Source organism: Capricornis sumatraensis, chromosome 1 (assembly GCF_032405125.1).
Source record: "Capricornis sumatraensis isolate serow.1 chromosome 1, serow.2, whole genome shotgun sequence".
NCBI lineage: Eukaryota > Metazoa > Chordata > Mammalia > Artiodactyla > Bovidae > Capricornis > Capricornis sumatraensis.
The window spans coordinates 200,354,339-200,367,282 of record NC_091069.1 but is presented as its reverse complement, the minus strand read 5'-3'; the positions used below and the strand labels follow the sequence as shown (position 1 = coordinate 200,367,282).

The following is a 12,944-nucleotide window of genomic DNA, read 5'->3' as shown; positions in this document are numbered from 1 at the left end:
TCTAAATACCTAGATTCAAGCTGTGCTTTGTAGAAATGCAGCAAAAATTAATTTTCTTCTTCCCTGTTATTCCATTTTTTGCCTTCAGTATTCTTCTCAATCAACACATGAGTTAAGCAACAAAGTCATCCTGATAGATTTCAAATATTTAAATTTATATTTTGTAGATTACTCTGTATGTCCACATACACTGTATTAATTGATCATCTTACCAGCATAATGAGGTGAGCTGAGGAGTTCAAGAACATATCAGTCAAAACAGACAGTTCATTTCAGTTCAGTTCAGTTGCTCAGTCGTGTCCGACTCTTTGCGACCCCTTGAATCGCAGCACGCCAGGTCTCCCTGTCCATCACCAACTCCCAGAGTTCACTCAGACTCACGTCAATTGAGTCAGTGATGCCATCCAGCCATCTCATCCTGGGTCGTCCCCTTCTCCTCCTGCTCCCAATCCCTCAGAGTCTTTTCCAATGAGTCAACTCTTCGCATGAGGTGGCCAAAGTACTGGAGCTTCAGCTTTAGCATTATTCCTTCCAAAGAAATCCCAGGGCTGATCTCCTTCAGAATGGAATGGTTGGATCTCCTTGCAGTCCAAGGGACTCTCAAGAGTCTTCTCCAACACCACAGTTCAAAAGCATCAATTCTTCGGCACTCAGCCTTCTTCACAGTCCAACTCTCACATCCATACATGACCACTGGGAAAACCATAGCCTTGACTAGATGGACCTTAGTCAGCAAAGTAACATCTCTGCTTTTGAATATGCTATCTAGGTTGGTCATAACTTTTCTTGTACACAAACATACTCATACATAGATTTTGACATATTAGTATATGCTGGCTGAATATTATCCAACTCCAATGGCTAGAGGAGCTAGGATCCCCAAAATTCAACTTAGTTACCAACTTGAATGTTCAATGTAATGGTATGTTCCTCTTTGACACCTTTTCTTCTCTCATTTCTACATGGAACAACAGACTGGTTTCAAATCAGGAAAGGAGTACGTCAAGGCTGTATATTGTCACCCTTCTTATTTAACTTATATGCAGAGCACATCATCAGAAATGCTGAATTGGGTGAAGCACAAGCTGGAATCAAGATTGCCAGGAAAAATGTCAATAACCTCAGATATGCAAATGATACCATACTTATGGCAGAAAGTGAAGAATTAAAGAGCCTCTTGATGAAAGTGAAAGAGGAGAGTGAAAAAGTTGGCTTTAAATTCAACATTCAGAAAACTAGGATCCTGGCATCTGGTCCCATCACTTTATGGCAAATAGATGGGGAAACAGTGGCAACAATGGCAGACTTTATTTTGGGGGGCTCCAAAATCACTTCAAATGGTGACTGCAGCCATGAAATTAAAAAATGCTTACTCCTTGGAAGAAATCTAGACAGCATATTAAAAAGCAGAGATATTACTTTGTCAACAAAGGTCTGTTTAGTCAAAGCTATGGTTTTTCCAGTAGTCATGTATGGATGTGAGAGTTAGACTATAAGAAAGCTGAGCACTGAAGAATTGATACTTTTGAACTATGGTGTTGGAAAAGACTCTTGAGAGTCCCTTGGACTGCAAGGAGTTCCAACCAGTCCATTCTAAAGGAAATCAGTCCTGAGTATTCATTGGAAGGACTGATGTTGAAGCTGAAACTCCAATACTTTTGCTGCCTGATGTGAAGAACTGACTCATTGGGAAAGACCCTGACTCTGGGAAAGATTGAGGGAAGGAGGAAAAGGGGCCTTGGGAGGATGAGATGGTTGGATGGCGTCACCGACTCAATGGTCATGAGTTTGAGTAAACTCCAGGAGTTGGTGATGGACAAGGAGGGCTGGCATGCTGCAGTCCATGGGGTCGCAAGGAGTCGGACATGACTGAGTGACTGAATTGAACTGAAATGAACGTCTTTCATTTGCCTAGCTAGCACCAGTCAGCATCAATTTTGTAAGGTGATTGCAGAGAAGAAGAGAGTGAGCCGGGCAGTCAAACAAGAAAAGGGAAATTTATTAGAGGGAAAAGAGAGAGTGACTGGCCCTTAAGGAGAACCAGCATCCTCCCTTTCTGATGGGGTCTTTCTTATACCGCACCAATGGAAATTTCTCTGAAGGGATGGTTAATTTTTAGCCTGTAGTTGATTCCTGTGGTCATGTAGCTGGAGGTCTGGAATCTGGTGGTCTTGTAGCTTTGAGAAGGTAGGCACCAGTGAGAAGACAGAACGTCATTTGGGCAGTTTGGTCAGCCTCAAGGATCACTGTGATTTTATTCCTTGTTTGTGATGTCAACATAATGAGCCATCTTAAAAATGAGACCCCCATGTGGGCCCTATCATTTTCCTTTCCTGTTACCTCTACCCTTGCCCATCTGAGCTAGGAGTCTCTTCTGTGCTCCATTGCTTCCTATACATCTCTTTTATATCTCTGATCACAATGTTATAATTATCTATATATTTGTCCTCTACCATACTATACACAGGGGCTTCCCTGGTGGCCCTGTAAAGAATCTGCCTGCAATGCAGGAGATCCCGGTTCAATCCCTTGCTTGGCAGACCTCCTGGAGAAGGGGATGGCAACCCACTCCAGTATTCTTGCCTGGAGAATCCCATGGACAGAGGAGCCTAGTGGACTACAGTCCATGGTATCACAAAAAGCTGGCCACGACTGAGCAGCTAGCACATACTATACACTCCTTAAGGACAAAGAGCGTTACTTATTCATGATCTTATTGCACAGTGGGTGGTTTTTTTTTTTTTGCAATATGTTAAAAGTTGTCTGTGGGATAAAAGAACAAAAGTTAATAGTGACTACAAAATTGAGAGGGTTTTTCAGGAGCATATCTGAGAAAGTCTAGGGATTACTTAAATTAGAATCAGGGTCCATTGATTTTGTTTGTGGAGCAAGGGCGATAAAGACAAAGACTACTATTTTATCATTGGTACTGGGGACAATATCAATTCTTTACCATACCCCTAGACTGCTTTGTTTGTTTGCTTATTTATGTACTCACCTGCTTATTTACTTACTGGTTTATTGATTGTGGCCCTATGCTTGTATAATCATTATATACAAAGTATATCATGCTGCAGTAGATATTGTGAGCCCTAGAGAAGACTAGAAGTCACAAAAGGACAGAGTAGAAATTATATCTGATCGGGGGAAGAGTAATATTCATGCTTTTGCTTTATGATGGTGTTTGACAAGAGTGAATCATAATGACAGTAAGATTGACTTATTCTTCCCAATCCAATATGAAGGAGATATCTTGCCTCCTTTCCCCCAAGAAACTCTGCTTCAGAAAGGATTTCTTTTGTAAGGATATAGATGACTTTGATAACCTAATTTGAATCTAAGTGGGAAGAAGGAAGAAAGGCAGAGAAAGCTTAAGTTCAAATCCAAAGATTCTTTTTTTTTTCTTGATTCCCTTAAGGCTCTTCTATAGAGAGCTGTACACTCTGTGGACTTAAATGACCCAGAGTCCCTACTGTGGTGTCAGGATTATGTTGGTGAGAATCACTGAGGGCTACATTTGCATCCCTCCAGGAGGCTGCCCTCAGCACCCACCCTAGGGACAGCTTTGAATTCACCCTCACTTTTTAATAAATAGAACATTTGCCTACAGATTTTACTTTGCTCTAGTGTCTTAATGATCATCCCCCAGTGCCTCTGATATACTTAAACATAATAGAAACCAATTTTGACTCTAATTCAATGTTCTCTGTAGGAGAGGATGACTGAAGTTTAATTACAATTCTTTTATACCAAATGTGTATGCATTCTCCAGCATTTGATGTGATTCCTCCAAAATTTCCATCTCAAAGTCAACCCATCAGTAGAAAAGTCACATGCAGCCTAGTTAATTATAATGGAATTTGATGATCTGGGGCTGTATTCCAAACAGAACACCATAGTATCTACAAACACAAGCTTCTAAAAAGCTAATAAGCCAAGGACTTTGTGCTATTTAAGATGTTTTTGTTTTATTTTAGGTTTTTTTCCTCCTTATGTAAATATATTGAAAAGGGACCCATAAAAATTGTCTTTTTTCATCTACTCAGGGCATTTCATTGCCACTAATCTTCTCTGTCTCCTATGTATAGCTAGGGATAAAACTCATAGTTCCTCTGAGACACAAAAGTTGTAAACATATTCTAAACCAGGATGAATTTAAAGCATGTCCACTGTTACTTTTGAAGAATAAATCTCCCCAATATAATTTACTTTTGGAAGAGCACATATGATGGACTGTATATTGAAGGCAGTAACCAAGTTTTATGTTTATTTTGTGTCTCCCAAATCAAAGGCCTGGAAGGGAGATGCTAAACAATAAATTATGTATTTTGTAAGTTACATTGATATTTTTGAGTTACTATGTATGCTTCATATACATGTGTGTGGCATGAGAAGGTTTGGGTCTGTATTCTCCATAAACACAGCACAGAGAAGTCAATGGAAATGGTAGAGGAGGTACTTATCTGAATGGACATTATCAAAAATGTCCCTGGGCAACTTGCAGAGGGGCTACAAGGATGGAAAAATCTCTGATGGAAAACTTATGAAATGAACAAAACTTTATTTGCTAAAACTGGTCTGGTACAGGAGAATATAAACATGAAAATACCATGGTAAGCCTCTTAGAGCTGAAGGTCAGATCCCAAGAAGTGTGCTTGAATGATGGTAGAGATATGTGCTCAGTCATGTCCAATCCTTTGCAACCCCATGGACTATAGCTTGCCAGGCTCCTCTGTCCCTGGCATTCTCCAGGCAAGAATACTGGAGTGGGTTGTCATTTTCTTCTCCAGGGGATCTTCCTGACCCAGGGATCAGACCTACATCTTTTATGTCTCCTGCATTGGCAGGCAGATTCTTTACCACTAGCGCCACCTGGGAAGCCCAAACGAATGACAAATGAATGACAGTAGATAATCAATACTGCCTCTGGGGAAGACAGATCTATTAACCAAAAAGCTTTTATTTTTATTTTATAGTATGAGAACTTGTCTCCAAAACTGAATTCTTTAGGAAAATTGAGGAGAGATTAAGTACTAAGAAGACACTCTTTCTTCTTCATCCTTTTCTCTCACTGTGCTCTCTTTTCTTGAACTGAAGATCAAATGAACACTTAAAGAATCCCAGGTTGATGGTTATTACAGTTTGGATAACCTCCTGCCTAGGAGTCTCCCATGGCACAGTGTGCTTAACCTAGCAAGAGTTTATCCTGACTTTGGTTCTAGTTGCAGAAGAGGACACAGAAGCAGACCATTTTTCCTTAAATGAGTATGCTTCTAAAGAGATCCATAATCAGAAGTGTGCATAAGCCCAGGTAAACAGCAATGCCCCCTTCTTTTCACTATAGATCAAAAGAAAGGGTAAAGTCCCTAGGTCCAAAATAGTACCTAAAGATATCACTCTAAATACAACTCAGTAAAAGTCCTGTGGGGGTAGAACATGAGAATGAGCACGGGAACAACAAAGTAATGACACAAGATGGAGGATCACTGATATGAATGACTCAGATGGTGGAGAGGTGGGTTTATGGCACTGTAAATGAGTAGGCCAAATTATATTTTATAAATAGGCTCAGGCCCTTGAACTCACAGAGTAAAACCCCAAGTTTGCAGTTGGTGTTGTTGTTTAGTTGCTAAGTCATGTCTGACTCATGCAATTTCACAGACTATAGACTTGTATGGGGTGTCCCATGCAAGGATACTGGAGTGGGTTGCCATTTCCTTCTCCAGGAAATCTTCCCAACCCAGGGATCAAACCTGCGTCTCCTGCATTGGCAGGTGGCTTCTTTACCACTAACCCATCATGGAAACCCAAAATTGACAGTAAGGTTAAAGTTTTTTCAAGATTTTATTTTGTGAATTTTTATGCCTTTATTAACCTCATAAAGTAAAATTATGATAAAATCTCAACTGCAATAAAGATACTCCAGTGTGTATATGTATATATAATATATACAGACAGATTCATTTATTACATGGAACTTAAAATTATATTAATATATGATTTTTCAAAATGTAATACATTCTAGCAGAAGTATATATCTAACTTTGGCCCTATTTTTATAAGATACCATAATTTTTTCATTAAAAGGACCATAATTAGATTTAATCTTCCAATCACCATATCAGAAAATAGTATAATGTACTCACATTAAATAGAATTTGTTGATTATATTAATGTTATTATTATGTTCTATTACATGTGGATAGAAATATGTAGATGCATTCTATTATAATTTGAATATTTTTTGAGAATGTTCAGACTTCATTTACAATTTAAACTGTTGCAGTTAGAGTTATATGAAGTAATAAAAATTACGTGCTAATTATTTCACCTTTTCTCCTACTTACAGGGAAGTAAAATTATTTGAGCAATAGCTTTCAAGAAGAATATCAAGGAACATCTTATGTAACCAATATTTAGCTTTGCATTTCTCTTAATTTGTCTCCTTCATTCCCATGTGAAAGGAATGAAAGGATTTCCATAAAAGAGCACATACACATGATAGTCTGGAGGGCTTACGAGGCTGAACTGGGTCCCCAAAGGCTTTACCTTTTGACCTGTCATTTCCATCATTAGAGATTTACTCCTTTGAGTCTTGAAGATTTAACATGTAAGAAAAGCTTATTGAAATATTCCTAGGAGAAATTGCTTCTTAAAATGTAGTCTGCTAATGTTTTCTTGGCAATCAATTAGCAATCAGCTGAGAGTGCTCTAAAAGAAGAGGGGACAGTTCACATTAGGAGACAAAAGTCTCAGTCAAAATCCTTTTCTGATTCTTTTATGTGAAAGATTCCTGATTGCTTTAGGAGGGAAAGTGTAAAATCTTAGAAAAGAATGGTTGAATCTACATAGATTGCCAGGAAGTTTCTGTACCCAAGCATGACAAGGAAGCAATAGGGCCAAAGGATATCAATGCACTGGCCTGGTTGGACTATGAGCATTTATTTACCAGCAAATAGTATGGAGTGAAGTACGGAGGGCTCTGAGTATAAGACCTTGAAACACTAAGAAGACTGAGATGGGACAAAATGCTTCAAAACTGAATCTGAAACCCAGCTTGGGTGATACAATCAAATTTAGATTTGTATAAAGAAAATGAACAATTACAAGTTTTCCTTCAATCCAGACTTTTCCTTGCAACTCAGTTATAAGTACATACTCACTATAATGGTCAAGATTTTTTCTGGAAGGTTGATTATGTTGAGCAAATGCTTGCATTTGAACTTGATATTTTTGTTGAACATGATGTATCCTCTGCAAGTAAATGTGATTATAAAGTTGATTTGGGGGTTAACTTTTCTCTGAATGCTAAAAGAAATAAAAAGTTGAAAAAAAAATCTTCCCTTTGACTCCTAAAAAATGCTTCCCTCATGAGAACTGCTGCAAGTTCTGCCAAAACTTTTGCCAAAAGTTTTTCTCGGTTATCTACTATTGTTATCCTGAATATTAAATATATAAACTTATAATACTATCTCTTACTCTATTGCTGTGCTGTGCTCAGTAGCTCGGTCATGTCCAAATTCTTTGCAAACCATTGTACTGTAGTCCACCAGGCTCCTTTGTCCACGGGATTTTTTAGGCAAGAATACTGGAGTGGTTTGCCATTTCCTCCTCCAGGAGATCTTACTGATCCTGGGATCAAACTTCTGTCTCCTGCCTTGTCAGGCAGATTCTTTACCACTGCACCACCTGGAAAACCCCTGTAGGATATAGTAGCCCCTAATAAATATTTGCTGCCTATATAATGGTAGCTACGTACATATATATGAGATTGATGGACATTTATTTTACATTTCAGACTTTAATAATAATTTCTAACTGAAGGCTTTCTGGTACAAGTTGTCATTCTGTCAGTAAGTATTTTATACACTTTAACTCTTTTAACCTTTAAAACAAATCAAATGAAGTTGGTCTTATCACTTTCCCTCATGTTCCTAAAGGAGTTCAGTTCAGTTTAGTCACTCAGTCGTGTCCGACTCTTTGTGACCCCATGAACCGCAGAATGCCAGGCCTGCCTGTCCATCACCAACTCCCAGAGTCCACCCAAACCCATGTCCACTGAGTCAGTGATGCCATCCAACCATCTCATCCTCTGTCATCCCCTTCTCCTCCTGCACTCAATCTTTCCCAGCATCAGGGTCTTTTCAAATGAGTCAGCTCTTCACATCAGGTGGCCAAAGTATTGGAGTTTCAGCTTCAACATCAGTCCTACCAATGAACACCCAGGACTGATCTCCTTTAGGATGGACTGGTTGGATCTCCTTGCAGTCCAAGGGACTCCCAACAGTCTTCTCCAACACCACAGTTCAAAAGCATCAATTCTTCAGTGCTCAGCTTTCTTTATAGTTCAACTCTCCATCCATGCATAACCACTGGAAAAACCATAGCCTTGACTTGATGGACTTTTGTTGACAAAGTAATATCTCTGCTTTTTAATGTCTCCTAAAAGAGTAGTGAAATTAAATAATTAACTTCAGGTCACCAGTGGCAGAGCTGGGATTTAATATAAGTAGTCTAACCCCAGACCTCAAATATTTAACTGTGAATTCACCCAAGAAACACTAAAAACATAAGAAAACAATGAACTGTCATAATGTATTATTATCCAGTGCATTCTCCTATGTCAGTCAAATATTTCAAGATATATTCTGTAGCATGGCATCTGTTAAATAACCAGTTTCACCCTAGACTGTTCAGTGTATACATTTGTATTAAGGGATATTTGAGGAACTGACCTCTGTAGGGAATCTTTAATCCCTTTGGAAAATCTTTTGTTAAGAGGCCTCTATTTAAGTGATTGCTTTTGTAATTTGCATAAAACAGATTTGCAATATAAACTGATTTAATTTTCAGGTGTGAAAACTCCCTAGGAATTGGTAGCTTTTCCTTGATGTAGCAAATATCTTGATCACAGAGACAAACATTTCAAATAACATCTTTGCTATCACAATCAGGGGACTTTATCTTATAAAACCAATAAGAGGTAATTACATCAGAGATTTTATTGGAAAAAAACACAAAATTTATGTTGCAGAGGGCTATGGAGAATTTTACACTCATGTGTACCAACACAGAACTTTAAGCAGAAAAATGAAGTACTGAAGTTACGTAAAACCAAAACTTTATAGTATGATGATGAGCAAACATTTCATCACATATTTTAAGAAATCAACAGAGAAAGTATTTCACTTTTGACTTTATCACATAGCTTTGCAGCTTATTTTTTGAAATTGTATTGGCCTTTGGGGAAAGAATTTGAAATTCCACATTATTTCCTATTGCTGCATTAATTACCATAAACTTAGTGGCAATGACAATTATGGAGGTCAGAAGTCTCATTGGACTACAGTCAAGGTGTCAGCAGGACTCGTTCCTATTGGAGCTTCTGGTTGGGAATCTATTCTTTTCTTTTTCTAGCTTCTGGAAGCCACTGGCATTCTTTAACGGGAGTGTGTGTGTGTGTGTGTGTTCAGTTGCTCAGTTCAGTCAGTTCAGTCACTCAGTCATGTCCGACTCTTTGTGACCCCATGAATCGCAGCACACCAGGCCTCCCTGTCCATCACCATCTCTTGGAGTTCACTCAGACTCACGTCCAGAGTCAGTGATGCCATCCAGCCATCTCATCCTTGGTCGTCCCCTTCTCCTCCTGCCCTCAATCCCTCCCAGTATCAGAGTCTTTTCCAGTGAGTCAGCTCTCCGCATAAGGTAGCCAAAGTACTGGAGCTTCAGCTTTAGCATCATTCCATCCAAAGAAATCCCAGGGTTGATCTCCTTCAGAATGGACTGGTTGTATCTCCTTGCAGTCCAAGGGACTCTCAACAGTCTTCTCCAACACCACAGTTCAAAAGCATCAATTCTTTGGTGCTCAGCCTTCTTCACAGTCCAACTCTCACATCCATACATGACCACAGGAAAAACCATAGCCTTGACTAGATAGACTTTAGTCGGCAAAGTAATGTCTCTGCTTTTGAATATACTATCTAGGTTGGTCATAACTTTTCTTCCAAGGAGTAAGCGTCTTCAGTCACCATCTGCAGTGATTTTGGAGCCCAAAAAATGAAGTCTGACACTGTTTCCACTGTTTCCCCATCTATTTCCCATGAAGTGATGGGACCGGATGCCATGATCTTCGTTTTCTGAATGTTGAGCTTTAAGCCAACTTTTTCACTTTCCTCTTTCACTTTCATCAAGAGGCTTTTTAGCTCCTCTTCACTTTCTGCCATAAAGGTGGTGCCGTCTGCATATCTGAGATTATTGATATTTCTCCCGGAAATCTTGATCCCATCTTGTGTTTCTTCCAATCCAGTGTTTCTCATGATGTACTCTGCATATAAGTTAAATAAGCAGTGTGACAATATACAGCCTTGACGTACTCCTTTTCCTATTTGGAACCGGTTTGTTGTTTCATGTTCAGTTCTAACTGTTGCTACCTGACCTGCATACAGGTTTCTCAAGGGTCAGGTTAGGTGGTCTGGTATTCCCATCTCTTTCAGAATTTTCCACAGTTTATTGTGATCCACACAGTCAAAAGCTTTGGCATAGTCAATAAAGCAGAAATTGATCTTTTTCTGGAACTCTCTTGCTTTTTCCATAATCCAATGGATGTTGGCAATTTGACCTCTGGTTCCTCTGCCTTTTCTAAAACCAGCTTGAACATCAGGGAGTTCATGGTTCACGTATTGCTGAAGCCTGGCTTGGAGAATTTTGAGCATTACTTTACTAGCATGTGAGATGAGTGCAATTGTGCGGTAGTTTGAGCATTCTTTGGCATTGCCTTTCTTTGGGATTGGAATGAAAACTGACCTTTTCCAGTCCTGTGGCCACTGCTGAGTTTTCCAAATTTGTTGGCATATTGAGTGTAGCACTTTCACAGCATCATCTTTCAGGATTTGAAACAGCTCAGCTGGAATTCCATCACCTCCACTAGCTTCGTTCGTAGTGATGCTAAGGCCCACTTGACTTCACGTTCCAAAATGTCTGGCTCTAGATGAATGATCACGTCATCATGATTATCTGCATCGTGAAGATCTTTTTCGTACAGTTCTTCCATGTATTCTTGCCACCTCTTCTTAATATCTTCTGCTTCTGTTAGGTCCATACCATTTCTGCCCTTTATTGAGCCCATCTTTGCATGAAGTGTTCCCTTGGTATCTCTAATTTTCTTGAAGAGATCTCTAGTCTTTCCCATTCTGTTCTTTTCCTCTATTTCTTTGCATTGATCACTGAAGAAGGCTTTCTTATCTCTTCTTGCTATTCTTTGGAACTCTGCATTCAGATGCTTATATCTTTCCTTTTCTCCTTTGCTTTTTGCCTCTCTTCTTTTCACAGCTATTTGTAAGCCCTCCCCAGACAGCCATTTTGCTTTTTTGCATTTCTTTTCCATGGGGATGGTCTTGATTCCTGTCTCCTGTACAATGTCACGAACCTCATTCCATAGGTCATCAGGCACTCCATCTATCAGATCTAGGCCCTTAAATCTATTTCTCACTTCCACTGTATAATCATAAGGGATGTGATTTAGGTCATACCTGAATGGTCTAGTGGTTTTCTCTACTTTCTTCAATTTGAGTCTGAATTGGTAATAAGGAGTTCATGATCTGAGCCACAGTCAGCTCCTGGTCTTGTTTTTGTTGACTGTATAGAACTTCTCCATCTTTGGCTGCATAAAATATAATCAATCTGATTTCGGTGTTGACCGTCTGGTGATGTTCATGTGTAGAGTCTTCTCTTGTGTTGTTGGAAGAGGGTGTTTGCTATGACCAGTGCATTTTCTTGTCAAAACTCTATTAGTCTTTGCCCTGCTTCATTCCGCATTCCAAGGCCAAATTTGCCTGTTACTCCAGGTGTTTCTTGACTTCCTACTTTTGCATTCCAGTCCCCTATAATGAAAGGGACATCTTTTTGGGGTGTTAGTTCTAAAAGGTCTTGTAGGTCTTCATAAAACCGTTCAACTTCAGTTTCTTCTGCATTACTGGTTGGGGCATAGACATACGTGGGGTAGCTCCTCCCAGCCGCCACTGACCTCGAATGCAGGGTAAATACTCTCAGCCGTTCCTGCGCCATCGCAGCGGGGCACTTTAAGCCGCTGCCCCTGACCTTGGACGTGGGGTAGCTCCTTTAGGCCGCGCTTAGTGCGCCGGCTCGCCGCTGCCGCCTGCGCTTAGTGCTAGTGCGCCGGCTCGCTGCCACCACCTGTGCTTAGTGCGAGTTGCTCAGTCATGTCCAAATTTTCTGACCTGCCAGGCTCCTTTTGTCCATGGAATTTTCAGGCAAGGATATTGGAGTGGGTTTCCATTTCCTCCTCTAAGGGATCTTTTTGACCCAGGGATCGAACCCGTGTCTTTCATTGGCAGGTGGATTCTTTATACTGCTGCCTCCTGGGAAGCCCGTTCTTTGATTTATGGCCCCTAACCTCCAATCTCTACTTCAGTCACATTGTGCAAGTGAAAGTAGTATTCTCTCAGTTGTGTCCAACTGTTTGCAACCCCATGAACTGTAGCCCAGCAGGTTCCTTTGTCCACGGGATTTCCCAGGCAAGAATACTGGAGCTGATTGCCATTCCCTTCTCCATAGTATCTTCCTGATCCAGTAATCAAACTTAGGTCTTCTGCATTGCAGGCAGATTCTTCATCATCTAAGCCACCAGCTCAATCACATTACCTTCTTTCATTTTGAGCCTCTTGCCTCCCTCTAAAATAACCCTTGTGATGGTATTAGGCATGTCAACATAATCCATACTAATCTCATCTCATGATCTATAATTTAATCCTGCCTGCAGAATTCATTCTAATGTATAAGGTAACATTTTTATAGATTCAGTGGTTTATAATGTTAATATCTTTGCAGGCCTTCATTCAGCTTAACACAAATTATAACTTATTTTTTATGTTTTATTTCACTCCATCCAAACCTTTTCAGTCCTATTAAACAGTATTATTGCCAGC

General features: G+C 39.8%; 1 protein-coding gene across 1 annotated transcript in view; it reads right to left on the bottom strand.

Moving 5' to 3' along the window:
* Window positions 1–12,063, bottom strand: part of SPATA16 (spermatogenesis associated 16) — a 382,020-nt gene extending 369,957 nt beyond the window's left edge. The window contains 2 exon segments of the mRNA XM_068968836.1: window positions 7,164–7,308; window positions 12,023–12,063. Coding sequence (XP_068824937.1) covers window positions 7,164–7,308; window positions 12,023–12,063 — 186 coding nt within the window.
* Between the last annotated feature and the right edge of the window lie 881 nt (window positions 12,064–12,944).